At 41.7% G+C, this 26,938-nt stretch overlaps 1 protein-coding gene across 1 annotated transcript; it reads right to left on the minus strand.

The window, feature by feature from the left end:
* Positions 1-51: 51 nt before the first annotated feature.
* On the minus strand, positions 52-26,933 carry LOC134439274 (butyrophilin-like protein 2). Its single transcript, XM_063189176.1, has 7 exons — positions 26,930-26,933; positions 26,022-26,363; positions 3,182-3,526; positions 2,645-2,862; positions 467-590; positions 220-309; positions 52-122 (listed from the first exon to the last, which is right to left on the minus strand). Exons 1-7 carry the CDS (start codon positions 26,931-26,933, stop codon positions 52-54), a joined length of 1,194 nt encoding a protein of 397 aa, XP_063045246.1.
* Between the last annotated feature and the right edge of the window lie 5 nt (positions 26,934-26,938).

Consider the following 26,938-nt stretch of genomic DNA (forward strand, 5'->3'; position numbering starts at 1 on the left):
AAAATTACATGAACATATTACTGTATCATTGATCTTACAGAAATGGCACGTTTAATGGTCCATCTTTCCAAGAAACAGTTTGAAAAGTGTCTTACTAGCTAGATCCTGCATGGCTCTGTAACCTGTCAAAAGACACAGATAACAGTGAACTCTGCAGTGATGATAAGTAGCCTACATCCTTCAATATGAGTGTGGTGAAAATAAGCAATATGAACTTACCTTTGGTCATGAAATGTACAAGAGCCACACTGGTTACCACAAATGATCCAACAGAGCAGGCCAAGACTAGGCAGTGCAGAGGGGAGAGACCTAACGATGGTAATAGTAGGTCTGGTTATTAATCTATTGCTTAATATTATGAGCACAGACATGTGCTAGAAAGTACAATATGGGAAAATGGATTCACTTCTTTCTATCACACTGTGCATTACTGAAAAGTGTGCTGATGTTGATAAGAAGGACTTACCCAGTACAAGTATCCTTACAGTTGCTTTCCCTGTGTGGCTGCTGGTGTGGGCCTCACAGATGTACTCTCCTTTGTCTTCAGTCCTGATGTCCTTTAGTCTCAGTGAGAAGTTGCCTTTGGAGATCTCTGGGGTAGATTTCTCAAAGGCGAAGTAGCTAGTCGGTTAGCAACGTTGCAGAGTAGATACTAAAACGGTTGCTAACTCCTGTGTCTCAAACGTTAGCACACAAAGTAACTACTGCTTGGAGTAATGTGCACTCTGAAGTAGTGGTGACTTTGAAAGTGAGGCGCCTCCTATCCGTATCTCGACAATGAAGTTGAAGTACAGCTGGAGTAGATCCATTGAGTCCAGACATCACCTCAGCCACCCCAAGTAACACACAGCGCTAGTCTACTTCAGAGTGTGACTCCACCCATTAGCTAAACTTGTAGTACATATTTGACCACAAATGTGTCAATATCTTTTAATCCTGTGGTGCAAAAGCACTGAAAATCAATCGACATGCAGACAAAGTCATGATACAGAATCGAGAGTGTTCAGAACACAAATTCACGTCATATCATTTGTTCGTGGAAAAAATGTCCTAGGAATCTGATGAATCCCACACTAATAATATACTTTTAGCTGTATGCCGATTGAATTGCGTCTCATTTCGATGTGTAATTTGTGAAATATTTAGATAAGAAAGTATTGGTTACTCCCGGAAATGCGCTGGCTTACGTGTCAAGTACTGAAATATTTTTGGCGCGAATTCCATTTCACAGCCTAGGGGTATTTACGCTTGCCTATCAATGGGAAGACGCGAGCTACGCAGGTTCAAAACCAGTGTGCAGCATGTTGACAACAACTCGTGAAATCGTGTTTTGGACCCTACAGTGTAACACATATTCCCTTGGCTGCACGTGTGTGTTGGTAATGCACAACATAAATTATCTATTTCTGCCAGATATTTCCAAAATTGTGGCACTGCAACCATGTGGATTCCAGAGGTGGAACGTAACTAAGTATTTTTACTTCGTTACTGTACTTAAGTAGTTTTTTTCCGGAATTTGGACTTACTTGAGTAAAAATAAAAATTCAGACTTTTACTTTTACTCAATTACATTTTTTGACAATTACTTGTACTTTCTACTTCTTACATTTCTAGAAGAAGACTTTGTTACTAGTTACATTTATCCAAGGTTTTCCTGTTGTGTTTCGTGGATATTTGAGTAGCCTCAGCTGCGGGCAGGGAGGCGGGACCAAGTCCCTCTTCCAAACTGACACCCAGACAGAAAAGATACTTTAAAAAACATTAACAGGACTCCATAGTCATGTTCAAATATAACCGAAAACTGTTGCAGAAACTTTTTCCTATTGGATCAAGTAGGAGACAGACAACCATTGCGCGAGTAGGCCTACTTGTACTTTTGTACTCAAAAAGTACATTTAAAAGTTAGTACTTGGGACTTTTACTTAAGTACATTTTTGGTGTACAACTTTTACTTTCACTTAAGTATTTTTTTCGCAGGGTACTTCTACTTTTACTTAAGTACACAACGTCAGTACTTCTTCCACCTCTGGTGGATTCGAACCGGTGTGGCTGCTGTTTTCCCATTGGGATGCAAGCGTGAATACCACTAGGCTATGGAATGAAATCCGCGCGAAAATTTCTTAGGGATATCACACTTCAACAGACGATTTTCTGGGAGTAACCACAACTTTATTGTTCAAATATTTTACAAATTACACCTCGGGATGAAACGAAATCCAATCGGCATGCAGATAATACTGCATTATTGGTGCGGACGGTGTCAGATTGTAATGCCACGGCCGTGTTTTTTCACAAAGAAATTTCAAGGTGTGTTGTGGAGGAAACAGCGGAGTCACGGTGTCGTGACATCCAATCAAATGTGCTGGTGGTGGTTGTACACTATTGCTTTCTACTTCACGCACTGAATTTAGGAGGAAACAGCTGATTCATGACTCAGCAATCATGCTTATCTCTTGTTGCTTCTTTGGTCACGCACTGCAATGCCAAGAAAGTAAGTAGCGGTGTGGACTACTTTTACTACCGCACTACTTTTGGCTTACTGTGGAAATAGTAAGGTTTCGAGAAAGGCACGGATTTCGCCTTGAAGTAAGTAGATAACTACAAAGTACATCTGTAGTTCAAAGCTAACATTGCGGAAACGCACCCCTGTTGTGAAGAACGCAGCTCTCCCTCGATATCTGTGATGTGAGGAATCTGGGAGGACATCACCGTGTCGGTATTTCAGTACGGTGACCTCCTGATCTGCCTTTCGCCAGGTGACCTCCGTAATCTCCACATGGGAATCAACATGGCAGCTCAGGACAACCTCTCCACCCAGAGAGGCAAACACTTCCACATCTGATCCAGTCACCACCGGGTATTCTGGAAAAAAGAAATGCAAGAAGGAAGAAAGAAATGCACGAAAAGAAAAAAGAGAAGTAAATTAATGAAAAAAAGAGAAAAATAAATGGAGTAATTGATAGGTTTACACAAATATTGAAAAACTTATTTTGTCCAATGACAAATTCAAGAATATAGAAATAGTGCGCTTCTTCTACTTTGAATCATACATCATGTGATCTTAATGCTTGTGGTTTAGTAACTAGGCCTACAAATGAGTCCCTTGTTGGTTTAAAGTCAACACTTCCTAATGGCAGTGCCCAGAGAAGTCATGGGGGTACAACTGAATGGAATAACTTACCAACTCTCACAAGGTCAACTCTCACTTCCTTTGCCTCGTGTTCAGTGTAAACCTTGCAGCTGTAAACTCCAATGTCCCCTTCTGACACATTCTTGAGAAGGATGGAGAAGTTTCCTTTGTCCATGTCCACAGGGAAGAAGTCCACTCGTCCCCTGTATGCTTGATCCTGTGACTCTGGTCTCTCCTCTCCCTCCTGGAAGAGGTGCAGCAGGGCACCAGAGTCTGCTCTTCTCCACTCCACCTCCAGCTCCTCCAGAGGCAGGGGGGATTCAGCAGCACAGGGCAGCAGGACAGAGCCTCCCAGCTGGGCAGCAAGTGGACCAGAGGGACCCTGGAGTTGGAAACCTGAAAATCAATGAAACATCAACATGTTCAGAAATAGAGGTTCAAATAATTATGTATAAACATGATAATTGTAAAGTTCACTTTACTGTGTGTGAAGAAAAGCAGTTCAAGCATCACCTTTTACATTCACCAAAGCCATCAGCAAGCCCACATAACATAACATCCTCTTCAGGCAAGTTCAGCAGTCAGTAGCATGAGTTAACTCGCTTCCTTCATGACACCACATGGCATCAAATACAAAGGACAGACCTGTAAAAATAGGAAGTGGATATACCTGTAAAAAATCCTCATTGTCAACAGTACAATGGAGGCCACTGTATTGCATCCACTATGATTTCAATGACAGCAACAAGTACTCTGTACACTGTGGCATACAATAGCTCTGTAAGGTTTAAATGCTGCCATTGGTATTTTACAAATTGACCAACATGTTTTCAATTTGTACATCACGCTAACTGGAGAGAGTATAAAAACTACTACGTATCCGCAATGAAATGTAATTGACAAAATTATGTGAGCATATTCATGTTTCCAAAGAATCACATGGTGCACATACTACTACATACTGTACAATATGTCCAACATCTAATAGTTACAATGCATACTATATTCCTTGGAATTAAGGCAACTGAGATGTACAAGTATAACCATTTAAGAGAATAAATTACATAAAACACCACGATTTTCACATTACCTGTGAGCTCTCAAGCGCAATGTGTGCACTCAGTCCTCCAATCACTACTACTGTGTGGACAGCTCAGGAACAGGAAGATCCAGTTGGGTGAGGACTTCCCATAATGCACTTTAATATGCAAGACACTCATGTGGTCATTTGGAGCATTGCTACATGGAGTGAGATGCAGTGAATGTGGCATCAGATAAGGATTGTCCCATAGAGCTTGAAAGTGACGTCACTTCCCCCGATTTCATGGGACCTCAATGGCGTTTTTAGCCGAAAATCGTAGCATGTAATCCAATGCCGGTATTAAAATGATATTTCGATCCCCTTCGAGTTGTGCCACGAGCTCCACATATGTTGTTTCTGATATTTTTGTTTAATTTTTCATACGAACCCCTAAACTTTTTAGAAAGCTGTGTTTCTTTACATTTTTCATGCAGACGGCCTCGGAACAAAACACTGATACTTCTGCATGAATAATCTTTATCTAGCCTCTTAAACAGCATATTTGTAGCCCAGCGCATGTAATGACTGATATCGGAAGATATTTACTTGCTACCATGTTGTTAGATGGTCAGCTTAGGTCCCGTGAAATGCGGAACTAAGGGGCAGGACTTTCAAGCTCTATTGTATTTAGGGTATTTACCCAACTGTGTCTGTACCTGTTGAACAGTTCATGACTCAATGCCCATAAGTTAAATAAATGACCATTTTTCTTTTGCGATCAGTCTGATGTAGAGAAAATTAAATGTTCCACTGGGTTACGTAGATTGTTTTAGGATCAAGATATTGTAAGTTTTCATGCTTTTAAAATCTTAAAGAATGTAGGTAAAACATTACATCAATGTGTTCTCACTTCTTGCATTGTGATTAAGATTTTAATTCATGTCAATTCCTTTAACAAGATTCTTTATAAGATCAAAATAGGGGAAATAATATTTGCTTGCTCAACCTCAACGTAGATTCTGTTTATTAGGCCAGTGGTACATATGCTCACACGGCACTTAACAAAATGGATCTTTTTTTTGATAAATGTTCAATGAAAACTGAATTAAAACAAAACCATTGAGAAGAAAAAACTTTTATTTGTAATACCTACTACTTTAGACAACATGGACAGATAAAGGCACTTAAGTTTATTGCACTATGTCACAAAACATCACATTATACTGAACTAAAATATGATGAGCATAATACCTAGTCTTTTAGTGTTTGGATAATAAATGCATATAGGTTTAGATTTTAGATACAAAAGGTGGTGGTGGCGTCCACACCTGTCTTTTTGGAGACTTTCACTCGATGCAGAATTTTCTTTGTCTAAAGTAATGCAGTAGAGTGTAAAGGGGTCACACACCAGAGCTGGACTGAATTCATGAAAACTGTATTTAAAAAATCTGAAAATGAGAATAAAATCCAAAGACAGGACCCATTTTATCTTTGGACTTTATTCTCATTTTCGGCTTTTTCAATGCAGTTTTCCTGAATGCCATCCAGCTCTTGTGTGTGGCTCCTTTTCTCTCTTCATGAGATCTTTGTGTTTACAGTGTGGTAGAATGTTGCGAAAAAGGAGGAATGTAGCAGTTCTTTAAAAAGCTACAGCAAACAAACGTAATGTATGCTGACACGACTGCAGAACAAATGAACTGGACTCCAAAAGATGTTGACTGTCTCAAATACATTCAACATTTACATACAGCAGAAGCAATAGACCAAGACAGTGTGCAACAGGGACAACAGTCTACAGAAGGAGTCAGATAATGTACAACACATATCAGTAATGCACAACATAAATGTCAAAGTGCAAAGAGCAGTACATAATTAATGTACTAAACAATACTCTGAACAATATACAGCTGGCCGGTGTGCTTGTGCGCAATGTAATGTGCAAAAATAGTAAAAAAAATGGGACTGTAATTGAAAAGTTTTGAGTGTCAAACCAACAGACTACATGGAGCCTCCTCCACTGTGTGGGGATGATGTGAAAATCACACTCCTCCAATAGAGCTCTTCAGCGTTGACGTCAACTTGTATGCGGCGTTTGGACTACCGGTTCCCTGGCGATTTTTTACATTGCAAAACGCCATAGAGATTCAGGTTTGGCAAAAATATAAGTTGCACGGCAACAACGAACATTAGCGTGTCCCCGCATCCCTTTCTCATTAGTGGAACGGATCGTATCATCATGTTGGTGTATTCACATGTTAAATCATGACGATTATAATTCAATATTGCTAACCCCTTTCTGATCATTAAAACTTCCGAACTACATACTTTCCTTTGGTTGCCATGGGTACAACCTTCCGCACGTACATGCCGTTAGATACTGGCGCCGTTTCTGTAGTCGCCAAAAGCTTCCGGGTTTAGCATATGGACGCAACATCGTATTTATGTCGAAGTTTGACACAAAATGATCAACCATGTCATACCTACAGCCTATTTTTAACACCCTCGACAGTTTGCGGGGGTTCGCTAAGCGCGTGCTTGCACTCGGAGCTTATTTGAAATTTACCCCTGTTCATTCCCAATGGAGGCCGGAAGCCGATAGGAACCAGGACGTCCTTAAATGCTAACACGAAAGACTACAATCTACTACGTGCTTCCGCTTCCGCTGAAGAACTCTATTGGTGTTTCAGTCAGTCTCTGCAACTCCGTCACTTCTTCCTTCTCTCCCTCTGTCCCTGGTGCTGCGCTTGCCTGAGAAATATCACCCATCTGTACCTATACACAGACAGATCAGCACGTTATCGGCTTTCTTATAGATACTGCTATGCTTTCCATGGGCGCAGATAGCTTTTAAAAACTGAGGGGGACATTTTCACAACAGACCGTCAGGGGGTGGGGTTGGGTTATTAGGCTATTATAGCCTACCCTGATTATAATACACTGAATATCGTTTTTTTATTGTTAGTCGCCTATTCATCTTCCACTAAATAATTGTATTTGCTTTAGTGGCCTAGGTCTACTACATTAAAACAAATAAATCTTGATTAAAAAATTAAAAACATCACAAATGTTTTAAACCGCTCCAGCTTCTACTCAGAATGTGCACGAGTCTCCCACCAAGACCCCGCCCCAGTGCGCGCTTCTAAACACCTTCCCATCAGCAAGTGCTACTTTCCCAACCAATTTAAACTTTAAACAGGAGAACTGTCAACAAATTTCACGTTGTATTAATGTAGGCCTACAGCAGGCTATGCAACAGTGTGTGATTTATGGCTGTAGAAATTTTAAGACGACCAGTCTCGCAGTGGTTTTGCATGTAAACATAACTTGAGTCCAGGCGCGGTTTTTGGGGCGTGTGATTGATATATTGGTTTGGCTAAGCAAGAAACTGGGTAGGCCTAACCAAGTCAAACTAGGCTATATGGTCTCCTCCAGATTAGACATTTTTGATAAAAGCGACTTAAATGGTGATTCTTGAGCTCTTCAGACAACCTCTCTGCCACTAGGCTACTCGTCATTTTTCTACCACGCTGCGTGTGAATATTGTATCCTTCAGTTCACTCCACCACTTAATGCAATCCACACGTTTGCGTTGTAATACCGCCGTTTAACAACCCACAGTAAATGCATCCAACAGAATGACACCACCGCAATCATCATTCCAAAAATCCGTAAAAAAGACATTGAGTCCGATGTTCACAGCATAGGCCTAGGCTACAAAACAAGAGACCGACACGACAGCTACAGTACTTGCGTTGGCTTTGATTGACAGCTGGCATGGCATGGCCCTACAAAGCTGTCTTTTCACTCGAAAACAGGTCCACGACAGAGACAAAAAAACCCTTCTGAATAATTAACATTTGTTAACTTCAGCAACTACAAACAGCGTCACAGCGGATATGAACCCATAGTGACCTTACCTTAAAACGTTGTCTTGAAAGCAGCTAAATCCCAACTTTTAATCCATGCGTTCCACCACCATCGTTCACGTTCCACAGTTTTTGTAATCCACATCACAGTTAGCAAGAAAGGGACTGTCGTCGACATTAACTTTTAGGCTATAACAAAAGCAACTGGTCTGAGCCACAAATATAATGTAATGTAAATATGACGCCTGCTCTTCTCCACTTCCTGAATCTAGCTCTGTCAAAAGCCAATCACCGTGAGAAGCAAAAAGCTTATGGCGCTTCAAATCTGGGACTTCAGTGGCTGTTAGCCAATGAAAAAATAGATTTACTGCCATTAACTTCAATGCATTTGCTTAATTCTGCAATACCTCACCACACCATCGCAAGCATAGAGATTCTATGTCGCTACCTGGTGTCACTGTTGAGTCAGCTGACACAGTGAGCTGACAGAGCCGTTTATAGAGTGTAATGCCGTTTTTTGCCACATATGAAAGTGAATGGTCCAGGGAGGCGCTATTTCGCACATTGCAAAATGCAAAGGCAGAAATCAGATATTTTCTCCATAAAAGTGAGGGGGACGGGTCCACGTGAATGAAAATCTGGGTACGTCATGTCCCCCCCGTCCCCCCGCTATCTGCGCCCATGATGCTTTCTACAAATGCAAACGGCGGTGGCACTAGATTACAGAGACATAATGGAATGTGTAGGCACACAACGCTGTATTTGATATGTCAGAGATTTCATGAAAATGGACAACTGGTTGAAGAGTTGATCTTGGGATCAGAGGGTTGTGTGTTCGAATCCCACCCTGACCAGCTAGAATAATGTGTGTGTTCTCCAGCACTTTCATGCATAACAGACGTGCCCTTGAGCAAGGCTCCTAACCCCACATACGGTAGCTCCAGGGACTGTAGCCAATACCCAGTATAAATAAGTATAAATCACTCTGAATTAATTAAATGTCAGCTAAGTATAGTGTAATGTAATGTAATGATGCAATGATGACAATTTACCTGAGGAAAATAAGAAGTCACTGAGTTGTTATGTGTCCTGTTTGGGATAAGAATGCGGAAAATAAAATTAAAACTAGTCAGTAAACATCAACAATGAAATGGAGTTGGACGAAGTGACGTGTTGGGCTTACTTGTTACTGCGTGTCCCTGTTTTAGAGGGTTAAAAAGGACAAAGACTCAGATTAGTTTACAACTATAACAAACACTCTCCCATGTTTTATGCTCTAATGTAACTAGAGCTTCTTTCCAGTGTGCCCGTGAGTGGCAGCAAGTCAAGTAGCTCCGTATTCTGTCTCTGTTTTCTTGTCTTTTGTGTTTTTCTTTTTATCGATTTCTTTACGCCTGAACACTGCAAGGTGTCTATAATTATATCCCATGGATATGGATAAGTTTGGAATCCGTTACCTGTGAATATAACGTATGTATGGGGATATATGTGCAATGTTGTGTGTCATGTCTTTGTGTCTTCTCCAGTATGTATGTATGCTACTTGACACCTTAATTTCCCTCAGGATCAATAAATGATACTCTACTCTACTCTACATGATGCAATTCACATCTGGTCAATACACAGCAGTGGTCTAGGAAACTGATCCCTCCCCCACTCATTAACACTAATCAATGGGGTCATTTCACGTGAAATCAGACACTTTGGGACCCGACCGACCCGGATTTCAATCATACTTGGTGTGCCTTTTCAGTAGCAAGGTAGCACCCCAGAACTGCATTGGTTTGAATCTGACATTAATATTAAGGGAGAAACAGACTAGGAAAGGTTCACATGTGAGGGTAGGACACTATACATTCAGCCTTGAATATATTAGTCAGTGTTAGTCACAAAAAGATGCCTGTGGTGTTGTTTGAAAGCTCTTTTCTGGCTCTACATATTACACAATCACCTTGGAATACAACTACTCTCAGGATATGAATTATGATAAATTGAAAAATAAAAAATTGAATATCTAAAAAACTCATATTTTAAAATGGCCAGTTCCTTGTCCAAACGTAGCCGGCAATGTCATGAGCAGCACCTAAAATGCTGGTGTTCGGTTTGTTATTCATTTCAGAGAGAATTTGACTCACAAATATGGCATCATACAGACCACTTACTAATAATATGGTAATACCATAGTAGCATCACATGACAAAACAAAAACAAAACAAAAATGGTCAGTGGCCATGGTCCCAGGTTTCAGAAACTAAGGCAGATGTCAATTTATACACACCAAATGATGATATGTGAATGTTTGAACATTCCTTCTCTGTGTACCTGTGCCATCTTCCCTTTACCATACTTTAAAGAGATAATCAATGGCTACACTCTCATTTTGTACTCTACCAGTGCATTTGAAGCAGCAGCTGTGTCTTTTGTAGATAATGTATAAGTACGTCCCGTTGCAGTTACAGGTTCCACTACCAGAAGCACATCCTGATGATCCATGACAAGTCTATCTGGTCTGAAGGGAAAAGTGAAGGATGGAGATGGCCCATGAGGATGCAGGAAGTTCAGTTTCACCTCTCCAGTGCTCGGCATACATTCCTCAGCACATGCTAGCCACCAGTTGCCATCATATACAGCTACAACATACCCTTTGATGCTTGAAAATGTAACACATTCCTTTACTGGGCTCACTCTTTCAACTCTGCCTTCTCTGAATGCTGAAAATGGCCTAACTTCCACTGTGTCCATTGACAATGGGCAGAAGCTGTGTAGTTTTTGAGTACCTGGAATAGTTCTTGCAGATTCAAACCCTTTCAACAGGTTCTCAGCTTCATGATGGTACATCTCTGTTGTGGCAAACTGGCAATGGATGTTCTTGCTGAGAACCTGTTGAAGAGGTTTGAATCTGCAAGAACTATTCCAGGTACTCAAAAACTACACAGCTTCTGCCCATTGTCAATGGACACAGTGGAAGTTAGGCCATTTTCAGCATTCAGAGAAGGCAGAGTTGAAAGAGTGAGCTCAGTAAAGGAATGTGTTACATTTTCAAGCATCAAAGGGTATGTTGTAGCTGTATATGATGGCAACTGGTGGCTAGCATGTGCTGAGGAATGTATGCCGAGCACCGGAGAGGTGAAACTGAACTTCCTGCATCCTCATGGGCCATCTCCATCCTTCACTTTTCCCTTCAGACCAGATTGTCATGGATCATCAGGATGTGCTTCTGGTAGTGGAACCTGTAACTGCAACGGGACGTACTTATACATTATCTACAAAAGACACAGCTGCTGCTTCAAATGCACTGGTAGAGTACAAAATGAGAGTGTAGCCATTGATTATCTCTTTAAAGTATGGTAAAGGGAAGATGGCACAGGTACACAGAGAAGGAATGTTCAAACATTCACATATCATCATTTGGTGTGTATAAATTGACATCTGCCTTAGTTTCTGAAACCTGGGACCATGGCCACTGACCATTTTTGTTTTGTTTTTGTTTTGTCATGTGATGCTACTATGGTATTACCATATTATTAGTAAGTGGTCTGTATGATGCCATATTTGTGAGTCAAATTCTCTCTGAAATGAATAACAAACCGAACACCAGCATTTTAGGTGCTGCTCATGACATTGCCGGCTACGTTTGGACAAGGAACTGGCCATTTTAAAATATGAGTTTTTTAGATATTCAATTTTTTATTTTTCAATTTATCATAATTCATATTCTGAGAGTAGTTGTATTCCAAGGTGATTGTGTAATATGTAGAGCCAGAAAAGAGCTTTCAAACAACACCACAGGCATCTTTTTGTGACTAACACTGACTGATATATTCAAGGCTGAATGTATAGTGTCCTACCCTCACATGTGAACCTTTCCTAGTCTGTTTCTCCCTTAATATTAATGTCAGATTCAAACCAATGCAGTTCTGGGGTGCTACCTTGCTACTGAAAAGGCACACCAAGTATGATTGAAATCCGGGTCGGTCGGGTCCCAAAGTGTCTGATTTCACGTGAAATGACCCAATGAGTAATCCCAATCAATAGTCCATACATCAGGGCTATTCAAATGGCGGCCCTGGGGCCAGATGCGGCCCTTGGACAGCAAGGTTCTGGCCCCCCACAAGCCCCTTGAAATACAGAATCGTTTTTCGGAATTTAGAGATAAAAGTATGGGTTCCGTATCGAGCTGAAACGGATGTTAAAATGCTGGAAATTTGAATACAGAAATGCAAAACTTTCTGGGGAAGGAGGCACAGCCCCCCCCCACTTCAATGAAGTCTCCCATATTTTTTTCATTGACAGTCTGCAACCACAATCCATACATATAGTTCGGCCCCTTTACTGGCAGGAATTAGAAAAACTGGCCCTTGTTGACATTTAATTGAATACCCCTGCCATACATAGGGAGATTGAATGCTGAATAGTATACTATATAGACAAACTACATTGCACTGAAGTGACAAAAATATGTAATGGGAGACCATTACACAAGAATTGATACAGCATGATGTTTATGCCTAATTAAACCTCAGTAAATGGATTCAGTAAATACTGGTACTTACAGTAGTCATGTATCTGCAGTGCAAACCATCCAAACACAAACACACACTCTAATGGAAGGATGATGAGCCTAAGATCAGGAACATTTTGATTTCCATATCCTGGAATTAAGAAGGCAAATGCAACACATCACTACTGCAATTACATTAAACAGAAAATAAAACACATACAATATTTAAGCATTAACACATTAATTGATCTCTCTTTACCTGTTGTTAGCAACAGTTTGGTTGCCAATACAACAGAATTGGTGATGCTTAGACCTGCAGCTCCAAACATATAGACAATGGTTTGTGATATTTCTGTGAATAAACAGCATTGTTTTTGTTAGGATGAACATTTAAGGATGAACAATTTCAAAGCCCAAGGTGACTGTAAATCTGTATACTTTACAATGGGAGGTGTAACTAATGAGGAATCAACTAACATCTCATGACAAATAGGAAACATATGTGAAAGAAGAAATACAGCAGCTGCATAATTAAACAAAGTGTTTCAGGTGCAATCTGGCAAGAATCAAGTACACAAACAGTGTTTTGTTAATTAATTAACATAACATTTCTTCTTATTCTTAGTGCTAATTGTGAAAAGCACAAAAGGATCGAAACACCTTTGGCAGTATGCTCCCTCTACAATAAAGAAGATCAAACCTCCTTATTGCATTTCTCCAGCCGTAGATGTACAAAAGAAGAGGTAGTTAGGGTACAGATATGTACTGTCACTAGATCTGACTTACTAGGGGCGTTATCTGGGTAGTTCGATAGGGAGACATACGACACCACCTTCAACAGAGCAAAAACACACAGGAGCGCTGTGCCCTCGCCAGGTAAAATTGCTGCAATCACAAAGGATGATCAAAAATTAGAACGACAAATGAAACACAGCTTTTTACAGTAAACAGTCACAGTAATAATGATTTGTTGCCATTGTCATTCTTTGAGAGCTTTATTAGTCAAGTCAAGTCAAGTAGGTTTTATTGTCAATTTCTTTACATGCACTGGTCATACAAAGAATTTGAAATTACATTTCTTGCTTTCCCATACAGACATAGACTAATTAAGGTAAGGACATAGACAGTATAGACATAGACAGTACTTATACATGGACTTAAGACAGTATGGACATAGACAGTGCTCATACAGACATTTAAAGTGCAAGACTGGACAACAGAAGACTTGTAGAGGACATACATTAAGAGGTATTTGTTGTGCTTTTGTGCTTTTCCTAAAAAAGTCCTTTATAGCGTTCTGACATGGTAATAGTAGCATTTTGAAGAAAATAAATATAAAAAAGGTCTGTCAAGTACACCAGCAGCAGTGTGTGTGTGTGTGTGTGTGTGTGTGTGTGTGTGTGTGTGTGTGTGTGTGTGTGTGTGTGTGTATGTGTGTGTATGTGTTTAGTGCAGGTAGAAGGTGCGGTGTGCGTCTTGTGTGTGTGTTCGTGTGTGTGTGTGTGTGTGTGTGTGTGTGTGTGTGTGTGTGTGTGTGTGTGTGTGTGTGTGTGTGTGTGTGTGTGTCAGTGTGTGTATGTTTGGGTTTAGTGCAGAAAGTGCAGTGTGCTTGTGTGTGTGTGTGTGTGTGTGTGTGTGTGTGTGTGTGTGTGTGTGTGTGTGTGTGTGTGTGTGTGCATGTTTTGAGTTAGTGCAGGTTGAAAGTTCAGTCACAAGTATAGTAGTGCAGGTGGAATGTTCAGTCGCAGATATGGTGGTGGGGGATGGGGGGGGGGTTGTCAGTGGCCTTGCTGGCTAGAGGCTGACAGTGGGGGGGAGGGGGGGGGGGTTGTCAGTGGCCTTGCTGGCTAGAGGCTGACAGTGGAGGGAGAGTGGGTTGAGTGTTCAGCATCTTGATCGCTTGGTGCATTGTGCTGCTCGCCAGCCGGGTGGTACGGGAACGGAGGCGCCTGTACCTCTTTCCAGAGGGCAGGAGGCTGAACAGTTTGTGTGCAGGGTGGCTTGTGTCTTTGATGATCATCAGTGCTTTCCGGGTGAGGCGTGTGGTGTAAATGTCCTGCAGGGAGGGGAGTGGTACTCCAATGATCTTCTTCGCTGTGTTCACAACACGCTGGAGTGTCTTCCTGTTTTTCTCCGTGCAGCTTCCTCCCCACACTGTGATGCAGTTGGACACGACGCTCTCTATGGTTCCTCTGTAGAATGTTGTCATGATGGAGGGTGTAGCACTTGCCTTCTTTAGTTTGCGCAGGAAGTAGAGACGCTGATGGGCCTTCTTCGCCAGTGATGTAGTGTTGGTGGTCCAAGAGAGGTCGTCGCTGATGTGCACTCCAAGGAACTTGGTGCTGCTCACTCTCTCCACAGCATCGCCGTCGATGGTCAGTGGTGGCAGTTGTTTTTGGACCCTTTGGAAGTTGACAACAATCTCCTTGGTCTTGTTGACATTCAGCAGGAGGTTGTTGTCTTTGCACCATCTGGCCAGCAGGTCTACTTCTTCTCTGTAGTGAGTCTCATCGCCCTTGGTGATGAGGCCCACCAGTGTTGTATCATCCGCAAACTTCACTAGATGGTTAGTGCTGTGGGTCGTTGTGCAGTCGTGTGTCAGCAGCGTGAACAGCAGGGGGCTGAGAACACAACCTTGCGGAGCCCCCGTGCTCAGGGTCAGGGTGCTCGAGGTGTTGTTCCCTACCCGTACTGCTTGTGGTCTTTGCATCAGGAAGTCCAGCAGCCAGTTGCAGAGGGAGGTGCTGAAACCTAGTTTGTCCAGTTTTCTGATGAGTTGTTGTGGTATTATGGTATTGAATGCTGAACTGAAGTCAATGAACAGCATTCTCACATATGAGTCTTTATTGTCCAAGTGGGTGAGGGCTGGATGGAGGGCAGAGCAAATTGCATCATCCGTGGATCGCTTGGCTCGGTATGCGAACTGGTAGGGGTCTAGGGTGGGGGGTAGGGTGGCTTTGATGTGTGACAGGACTAGCCGTTCGAAGCACTTCATGATTATGGGCGTCAGTGCTACAGGACGGTAGTCATTGAAGCATGATGGTGATGATTTCTTCGGCACAGGTATGATGGTAGCAGCTTTGAAAAGTGATGGGATGACTGCTTGCTCCAGAGAGATGTTAAAGATGTCTGTGAAGACATCCTTCAGCTCTTCTGCACAATCCTTCAACACTCGGCCTGGTATGTTGTCTGGGCCAGCTGCTTTGCGTGGGTTGATGGTGGCCAGTGTCCTCTTAACACTGGCAGAGGACAGGTAAAGGGGTTGATCATGGGGGGGAGGGGGAGTTTTCTGTGGGTGAGTGTCATTTTGTGCTTCAAAGCGGGCAAAGAAACTGTTCAGATCGTTTAGCAGAGAGGTGTTGTTGTCACAGCTTCGTGGTGCAGGCTTATAGTCCGTGATGGCCTGTATGCCCTGCCACAGGCTCTGTGCATCTCTGCTGTCTTTGAAGTGTGTTGTTATTTTGTCTGAGTATTCCTTTTTTGCTTTCCTGATGCCCTGGGACAGGTTAGCCCTTGCTGTCTTTAGGCCAGCTACGTCTCCTGCTCTGAAGGCTTTGTCTCTGGCCCTCAGCAGTCGGTGAACGTCTCCTGTGAACCATGGCTTCTGGTTGGCCCTGGTAGTGATGTGTTTTATTTCTGTAACATCATCGATGCATTTTGTGATGTAGGAGGTCACGGTGTCTGTGTACTCCTCAATGTCAATGTGATTGCTGTGGGTGGCAGTTGTTTTGAAAATGTCCCAGTCTGTGGTTTCAAAGCAGTCCTGAAGTCGTGAGATGGCTCCCTCAGGCCATTTTCTCACCTCCTTCTGAACTGGTTTGGTGAGTTTTGCCTTTTGTCTGTAAGCTGGCAGTAGCAGAATTGTCGTGTGGTCTGATGATCCAATTGGGGGGATGGGCTTTGCCTTGTATGCTCTCTTCTGATTTGTGTAAACGAGGTCCAGGGTGTTTTGTTCTCTTGTTGGGAAGTTGACATGTTGATGAAATTTTGGAAGTACTGTTTTGAGATTTCCGTGGTTGAAATCCCCCAGTACCACTGTGAAGGCATCTGGGTGTGCATCTTGTTGTTCACTGATGCCCCGATGCAGCTCGTTCAGTGCCTCACTTTTGACGCCATTGTTGTTGCTGGGTGGGAGGTAGACGGCGACTAATAGGATAGCGGATATTTCTCTGGGTAGATAGAAGGGTCGGCACTTGATAATCATGAACTCCACTCGTGGAGAGCAGTGCCTCTGTACTACCGTAGCATTATTGCACCAAGCATCATGTGTGTAGACACATATTCCTCCTCCTCGTTTTTTCTCTGCAAGGGCTCTGTCCGCTCGGTGGCACGTTAGTTGTTCCAGATGTAAAGCCGAATCGGGTATGCCGTCGTTCAGCCATGATTCGGTGAACACCGTAACGCAGCAGTTCCTCACGGTTTTGTTCGCTGATCTCAGTAGCCGTATGTCATCCATCTTATTGTCCAGAGATCTGACGTTTGATCTGACGTTTCATTAGCATGAATAATTAGCAGACATGACAGGCATATTGGGGTGTACTAAATGTACTTACAATTTTATTATTTTTTTAAAACATTTTTACATTTCTCTTTCTTTCTGTCTTCATTGGACAGGACAGTCGAGAACAGGGAGATAATGGCTGGGAGCGATGTGGAAGGGTGAAGAAATGACCCAGGACAGATAACCCATGGACATGGGAGCGATGTGGAAGGGTGAAGAAATGACCCAGGCCAGATAACCCATGGACATGGGAGCGACGTGGAAGGGTGAAGAAATGACCCAGGACAGATAACCCATGGACATGTATATAGCCCACATGTGGAAGGGTGAAGAAATGACCCAGGCCAGATAACCCATGCACATGGGAGCGATGTGGAAGGATGAAGAAATGACCCAGGACAGATAACCCATGCACATGGGAGCGATGTGGAAGGGTGAAGAAATGACCCAGGCCAGATAACCCATGGACATGGGAGCGATGTGGAAGGGTGAAGAAATGACCCAGGCCAGATAACCCATGCACATGGGAGCGATGTGGAAGGGTGAAGAAATGACACAGGCTAGATAACCCAAGGACATGCAGCCCACGTGTGGAAGGGTGAAGAAATGACCCAGGCCAGATAACCCATGGACATGGGCAGGGGCGCAGATAGCTTTTAAAAACTGGGGGGTGGGGGGACATTTTCACAACCAACCGTCCGTCAGACAGGGGGGGGGGGGTATTATTTTATTATAATACACTGAATCATTTTTTTTATTGTTAGTGGCCTATTCATCTTCCGCTAAACAATTATATTTGCTTTAGTAGCCTAGGTCTAAATGACTACATTAACAATTTTTAAATCTTGATCTCTGCCTGATGAAGGTCTAAGGACCGAAAGCTTGCAAGTCAAGTAAAGCTTCTTTGCACAAAAATAGACCTGAAGTGTGCGGATTGTCTTCTTTTTATACAGAACTTTTTTATTGAATCCTGCACCTTCTAAACAGATGAGCGGTGGCCTATCACAACTTAAATCTTGATTTAAAAAAAATATATCACAAAATGTTTAAACCGCTCCAGCTTCTACTCAGAAATGTGCACGAGTCTCCCTCCCCCGTCCCCCCCGCTATCTGCGCCCATGGACACGGGAGCGATGTGGAAGGGTGAAGAAATGACCCAGGACAGATAACCCCTGCACATGTATATAGCCCACATGTGGAAGGGTGAAGAAATGACCCAGGACAGATAACCCATGCACATGTATATAGCCCACATGTGGAAGGGTGAAGAAATGACCCAGGACAGATAACCCATGCACATGTATATAGCCCACATGTGGAAGGGTGAAGAAATGACCCAGGACAGATAACCCATGCACATGTATATAGCCCACATGTGGAAGGGAGAAGAAATGACCCAGGACAGATAACCCATGCACATGTATATAGCCCACATGTGGAAGGGAGAAGAAATGACCCAGGACAGATAACCCATGCACATGTATATAGCCCACATGTGGAAGGGAGAAGAAATGACCCAGGACAGATAACCCATGCACATGTATATAGCCCACATGTGGAAGGGAGAAGAAATGACCCAGGACAGATAACCCATGGGCATGTATATAGCCCACATGTGGAAGGGAGAAGAAATGACCCAGGACAGATAACCCATGCACATGTATATAGCCCACATGTGGAAGGGTGAAGAAATTACCCAGGCTAGATAACCCATGCACATGTATATAGCCCACATGTGGAAGGGTGAAGAAATGACCCAGGCCAGATAACCCATGGACATGTATATAGCCCACATGTGGAAGGGTGAAGAAATGACCCAGGCCAGATAACCCATGGACATGCAGCCCACATGTGGTATACGTAGATATACCGTATTAGCTCGCTGCACCACAAGACCCCTGCAACTGTTCAATGTCATCTCTTTTTTGTCTCATCATTTTCTTATTGACTTTGAACGAGAGGGTCAGAGCTTCAATCATACTAACTATATATATATATATATATATATATACTAGGGGTGGGCATAGATTAATTTTTTTAATCTAGATTAATCTCACTGTAATTATGAAATTAATCTAGATTAATCTAGATTAATCTATATCAAAATGGCTCATTCAGAATAGGCACGCTAGCGAAATAATGACGAAAAAAAACCTAGGGGGTTTCTTAAGATGGTTGATATTTGGTGATGGAAAAAAAAATCACTGCAACATTTGAAAAGTGTTTCGAATATGTTAGGAAGCCTTTACAGTCATAATATACTGACATTTCAAAATGAACAGTGCTATAAATTGTAGAGGCAAATACAGATAAATCTACCAAACATTTAGACTATTTAAACAAAATGACCTCAACAATTCAGAGAGAGAGAGAGAGAGAGAGAGAGAGAGAGAGAGAGAGAGAGAGAGAGAGAGAGAGAGAGAATGAATCTGCCACTGACTGTTAAAAAGGGCAGCGGCTCCTTTAGAGAGGGAGGAGCTGCGCAGCAGGTACAGCAAAGTCAGAGCCAGGCTACTAGATTTCTAAAGCTAGTTCTAGACCCTAAAGCACTGGCCCACATCGATTTGGCCTAAACCTGTGTTGTTCTCTGTGTTAGAATGCCAGCAGAGTTACAACTCCAATTGAATTCAGTTTGAAAAAAAAAAAAAAAAAAGTCAAGCGCGATGACCGCGAGGTTGACTAACAACCGCGAGGTGTATTAGCCTACTGTCTGACATGAGTCGCAAATGCGCGATCATAACACAAACATTCAGCGAGAGTAGATATTGACAGTTTCAGTTTGACAATCTTCAAAATGTATATCACACGGAATGTTTTGCAATTATGGCACAGGCAAGATTTCTGGAACAGGACTGTTGTTTGTGTTCCATGCAATGCGTGAGGAAATGTAGGCTATGTCGGGCTGGTACACAATAATGTCTGCTTCACCTCAAACAATGACGTCTCTCTAGTCTACCACTTATGAAAAAGCACTAAAACAACACCTACCACGGCAGAAAGACTAATGTTTACAGCATGCAAACACTGTTCATATTTAGTTTGCTCTGCTGAGCAACAGGTGGAGAGGCGAAGTGACTGAGGGCAGTCTGAAAGCGTCTGTCAATCGAACGCTATGGTGAAGCGCATCCCCAAACCCCAAATCCATATTTTGAGAATAGATTAACGTGCGATATTTTCTTTGTCGCGCGATAAGAGTCTCACATTATCGCAGCACGTTATCGCCGATAACGGCCCACCACTAATTTATACGTATATATATATTTTAGGGGCTTTTTATTACTTTATTTGACAGGACAGTAGAAGATGGTGACAGGAAGCGAACGGGACAGAGAGACAGGGGAGGAGCTGGAAATGACCCATGGGTGGGCATGCAAGCCCAAATGTGGGGGGGCTTAGCTCGCTGCGCCACAGCGCCCCCATAAATCACTTTTGAGTGTTACAATCTGGGCTATACCATACCTTCAGTTGCATCCTGGGTTCGCCCAACTATCGAAATGGTTATCACCAAATACACAGGCATCCAAATGCACAGGGTTGCCATCCAGCACAAGCCTGCACATAACCAAAACGGAAAATGTGTTCTTTTAACAAGAGTACTGTATGTAAGTCAATATCCACCAAAATATTACTACTGTAATATACTGATGCAACCAAAATGTTATGTGCCTGAAAGAAAAAAATCCTAAATTGATCAACAGTTGTAGTCTATTGCTCATCATTACAATTGACTGCCTTGGTGAAAAGTAACAGCAGTATATAATGTCCATGCCACGGTGATGAATCCCTTTAACTAAACTTACGTGTCCAACGTCGTTGCTTGTACCTCACTAGTCTGCGGATCAGTATAACAGACATCGGCAAGAGAGGAGCACCAACAATAAGGGAATTTTTTATTTCTGGAAGAGACAAAGGACAATCAGGTTGGTCTTAATGGTATTACTGTACGTACGATATGTAGTAAAGCTGTATGCTGTTTTAATGCTCTTTCAGTATGCTGCGCTTTAGTTCTAAAGAAATTCAAGTATACTAGCCTCTTTGTGCAGATGGGGTCTATTCACTATTTGCTGAAAATACTAAACTACATTATAACAACATTACTATGCCATTACAGAGAACATTAACTAAGAGATTAAGACAATGCCATTACAATTTTGGTGTCAGTAAGGTTATAACATAGGATTTGCGCAAAGGGTTTAATGACATTAAATTTTGAAAGAGGTGTTTCAAGTAATAATGTTAAAGGTACCGTCTGTACTATCAATCTCTGCAATCACCTGTGACCTGAGCAGAAACTCTCTACACTGAACACGCTTACCGTAGGAAAATGTTGTAGTTTTCATTGAGAGAAACAATATCTGAGCGATGCTGCAGAGTTCCAGGAGTACAAATGTCCAGGCTTGTTTAGAAGGCTCTTCCTGAGGAGGGAGTCCTAAGGAGGGAGAATTGGAGAATATGTGAGATACAGTGGATGGATGGGGACCATGGCCGTAGTTACATTTGAGGCTAGCGAGGTCCGGACCTCGCCTATCGTGAGAGTTTTTATTATTATTATTATTATTATTATTATTATTATTATTATTATTATTTTAACGGCAAATATGACCAACTGAAACACACAAAAACATCTAAAAACCTTTGTGAAGCGTCCTTTGCAAACTGTGGTTAACATCCATGTGCTATGTGTTCTAGTTTTGCCTTTGTGTTCTGTTTTTGAGAGTAAATAAGATTGATTAATATCGCAAGTGGTGCGACTCGTGGGAGAGAACGCAACTCAGCCGACATCGCAAGTGTTTGGTCGCGTTCGTGACAGAGCATTGCGCAACGCAAAATTACCATGCTTTCTGGTTGGAAAAATGCATTGAAATGGCAAAGTGTGCGTGTGCAGCCTGCGCAGTAATGTGCCGTCACGAACGTGCCCATTAAGCACGCGCTTGGTGAGATCTCCACTATCAGAAATCCCGCGCTTGGTGAGATCTCCGCTAACAGAAAGCCAACCGTTGTATAGCCTACATAAAGCTCATGCGTAACAAGTAGGCTATGGTGTCTTAAAAAGCCATTTGAGTCATTATTTTTAGAAGGCCGGCTGCTGCATCAGCTGCTGTATAAAGGTAAAAGCAGGATATCCGTGAAAGGTAATTGATTGTAAATTGTAAAGCATGTGATAAACACTGACAGAGGAGGTCACCGGAACATCTTCAGGTGTGGATATTTTCCTGTTAATTTGGACAAGTGCCAAGACTATCGACGTTGCCACGTCTTCGTCAGAGTCAATCGCAGTAAAATATCCACACCTGAAGAGGCTCCCGTGACTACTGTGTCTGCATATAGCCGTGACGCATCAGAGGGCTCAGGAGCGCGGAGGATAGGCTACTTTTCTTTCTCGTTGATAGACTTTTGTCTTCTGCGCTTGTGAAGAACTATAACAACTAAATAAAAACAAAACGTTTGATGCGACTCTAGGAAGAAAAAAGTTTACTCCAAATTAGGTGGTTTGCGCTACAGAGATAGCTATCCCTGAATCTTTGGAGGAAAACAGCTGAAGTGTAATTTCATTGGGAGAAAAATATGAATGGCTGAGCAACATGCCATCTGAGGATGTAGCTTATTGTGCAACTTCAGGGTCAAGCTTTAGTTTCCTTACAAAGGACTTTACTGACTGGGAGGATGCTGTTTATAATAAAAGAGGCATGATACCAAAGCATAGCCATTCAAAGGGAATAGGCTGAGTTGGCTGAAAACTACAACATATTTATTATTATACATGTCTACATATTTACTATTTCACATTAGGCCTATACATTCATAGAGGAGGGCCCTATATATAGGTCTGTGTAGCCTATATTTATTTATTTTATGAATTCATTTTTAATTTATATTTTAAATTAATAATAAAATTTCGGCGCGCGCGACCTCGCCTACTTCACATGGCTGGCTACGGCCATGATGGGGACTTTCTCAATTAAGACAGCTGCTCATCACAATGCCAAATGACCAAAACAAATATTTCAATAGCCAATGATATGATTCAAATATAGCCATGATTTATCCAAATCTAACTTCATGTAGCTACCGGGTTTAGCAGATTAGGAGTTGTTAGGATCGGAAGGTTGCAGATCTGGGGTGATTTCTGGAAAGTGTAGTTGCTAACTATGTTAGCTACTTTGTTGATTGCAATGCAATTTTCCATTGGCAACTACCAAAGTTGCTAACTGCTAACAACTACGCTTTCCAGAAATGAACCCCTGACCCCTTGCCAATCACATCCACATCCATGGCTGAAGTGCCCTTGAGCCAGGCACCTATCACCATGCTGCTGTAGGGGCTGTAACCAATATGCTCTACCATATTTGTTTTGGGTAAAGGCATTTGCCAAGTCTACATGTGTAATGCAAGCCGTTCGTGTAAACAACTCACCTAGTTCAGACCTTGGAAGCATGCACGGCAACGTATAGGCTGATTCTATGTCTACAGGGATTGAAGCAGACAGAGTTAAATTACTTCTAACTACTTTGCAAATATTAGTAATATCAATCGCTATTCATGATGTGTTGCACTACAAAACAATTGCATCATAGATGAATATTCAGAGTAGGGATCTTTTTACTTAACATCGTCAGAGGTTTAATCACCTTTGAGGAACCTTACATTTTACCATTGGTGAGTTCAGGGGTCTCAAATTAAACATAATGTGAGATACTGTATATATAGGCCTAGTGCTTCAAACCTGGAACGATTCCACAGAAACTGCAGAAAGTTATAGCTCCAAAATAGCCACGTATTCTCGTTCTATCAATATGAGAGGCGGCAAGAATGCCCTCAGAGACCAAATGCAGTCTTTTTATGTAGGCATCTGTGAGAAAAAGTAAACAGACACACATATGGTACAAAGAAAAAAATAGTTAGTGGAGAATTGTAGCGCTTTTTAGAAGATTTACAACAGCATGTTGCTTACATGATTTGCATTTTTAGCGGTTAGCATAATTAGCATGAATAGGGAGTAAAGCCAAGACTTAATAAATACATAATAATTATGACTAGGCTACAATAGGACATACCGGTGTATACTACTACAACAATGGTGGTGTGCACCACAGTCACACTCACACATTTGATCAGTTTTTGGAGAGAACCTGTGGGAAGAGAAATATTTGAAATCACATGAAATGAAATCAAATGAAATCACAACTGCACACTATGAATGTAAGGTTATGACTGCACTGCGTTTATGACTGCACCGTAAGACTGTGTCATCCATGTATGTGATCAAGAAAAGATTGCAAAACAATATAAATATTGGGTTACCCCCTTCATGTTATTACAAATGTAAAATATAAATACAATTAGAAGACTTTTAATTGATGCTTATGATAAATAAATACCACATTTATGGCAACACAACTTTTGATAATATAACCAAACAATGTTACACACTCTATCATTGAGTTAATACATTTGGATAAACTCTCTCATTTTGTTTTCAAACTATTTATCATACCGTGAAGTTCTCTGAGGTATGGACAAGTCAAAAGCAGGAAGAAGATCCGTGTGAGATTGACAACCGAGCATGCAACTGCTTCACTGCACATGTCTGTGAATACAAAATGAACAGAAATTCAAAAGGCAATGACTACAAACGCCTTTCAAATGACAGTTATGATAAAATAAAGCCTAATGTGAAATACCAGTTTCTGTTTTACCCCTTAGCGCAGAGCCTGTTATAACCTTACCATCACCAAAATTGTAATGGCTATGTCTTAATCTGTTACTTAAGGCTCTCTGTAATGTCATAGCAATGTTGTTATGATGTAGTTGAGTATTTTCAGCAAATAGTAAATAGGCCCGCCGGCAACCCCATCTGCACTAAGAGGCTACTCTATTACGAAGCTATGTTTGTCTAATGTCTTAACAGAAGACAGAGAGCCAAGGGAAGCAGAGATATACTGTACACTATTCTACTTGTCGTTCTACTTGTCATGACACCTTATTTTGTTTAAAGTGAGGTATTTGATAATGCATGTCTGTGATTACAGAATTAATGGTTAACATGATTAAAAAAGAAACAGACTGCAAACACAATTTCAGTGTGATGTGAAGAGATTCTAGCAACATTACATTATTGTTGGGATATACAACAGAAGGCATAGTTCTGAAATTGAAATATAGAAAACTGACTTACCCTCAGCTAATCCCCATAAGACGTATCCAACAAACAACAGTATGGTTGGACTCAAAAACAGCAGGAAATGCACTGCCAAATGTATCCCTGTGTGAAAATCACATCAGTAAATAAAGTATTATCAGAGATCTTACATAAATGGCCCCAATAAAGAGTGGTAAAAATAACCAATATGAACTTACTTTTGGCTATGAAATATGCAAGAGCCACACTGGTTATCACGAATGATCCAACACAGCAGGCCAAGACTAGGCAGTGCAGAATGGAGAGACCTAAACATGTAAAATGGTAGACCTATGTGTGAATCCATTCCAGAATGATGTGAGAAGACTCTTGACGTCAGATTCACATACATCAGCCATGGCGCGACAGAAACACAGCTATAATTTGTGTTGGAAATAGAACTTTGCTATTGTAACACAGCACTTCACAGCACACACAACAACATTGCATTTATGCCTCACCCGTACAAGGGGTCAGCCCCAAACTTTACCTCCTGGGACAGGTACCTCAGGCATGGGGGAGGCCGGGGGAGAGCACTGGTTAATTACTCCCCCCACCAACCTGGCAGATTAAGAATCGAATGGTAAACCTATAAGCCTGACACCACTCACCCATGACTGCCCCACACACAGGTTGGTCAGAGTGAAAGTTCAAACTGAAGACTGACACACCACTCTAACCCTGTTTATCTCCCCACCTCCGCCCTGTTTCCATGCCATGACTGCTGTATGTGAATCTGCCATAACAAAGTATGTGGTGCTGCCCTACTAATAGAAGAGATCATGTTTACATTGATGGTTTAAGTTAAGGGAGCATGCCTTACCCAATATACTTATCCTTACAGTTGCTTTCCCAGTGTGACTGCTGATGTGTACATCACAGACGTACTCTCCTTTGTCTTCAGTCCTGATGTCCTTTAGTCTCAGTGAGAAGTTGCCTTTGGAGATCTCTGATGTGAAGAATGCAGCTCTCCCTCGATATCTGTGATGTGAGGAGTCTGGGAGGAGGTCACCGTGTCGGTATTGCAGTACTGTGATGTCCTCATCTGGTTTTCTCCAGGTGACCTCCGTAATCTCCACATGGGAATCAACATCGCAGCTCAGGACAACGTCCTTACCCAGAGAGGCAAACACTTCCACACCTGATCCAGTCACCACCAGGTATTCTGGGAAAACACGAACAAGGAATTAAGTGAATGATAAAGGCAATGAAGAGAAAAAGAAAGGACATCATTGCTAGGTTTAACATGCTTGTTTTGTCCAGTAACAAATTAAGTCAAACCATACCAGGGTTTCCCCTGCCAAGTTAAAAAAAAAAGTCCGGTTGTGAATGTAATTTCTAATGTAATGTCATGCAATGTAGTGTAAATTGCTTCACTAAAATGCATACTTTTAAGATATTTTATTATATCATATATCTGTACCACTTTAGAATAACCTATTCACAGTTTTATAATCACTTTATTAACATTTAACGAAGCATTTACAAATGTTTGTAAATGAGTAATAACCAAATTACGACTACACAGTGGAGTGGGAATCAACTTCTACTGTGTGGGTCTTATGTGGTTTCATGCCTTCTGTTTTTTGGAGGAGAAATTCCAGGACCGATGCGACTGCGCTGTGTATTTCTTGCCCATTTATAAATATTTGTAAACATGTTGTTGATAATTAGTTAATTACTTACAAAGTGTTTATAAAGCTGTGAATAGGTAGTATTCTAAAGTGGTACCCATATATC

Source organism: Engraulis encrasicolus, chromosome 22 (assembly GCF_034702125.1).
Source record: "Engraulis encrasicolus isolate BLACKSEA-1 chromosome 22, IST_EnEncr_1.0, whole genome shotgun sequence".
Classification (NCBI taxonomy): Eukaryota; Metazoa; Chordata; class Actinopteri; order Clupeiformes; family Engraulidae; genus Engraulis; species Engraulis encrasicolus.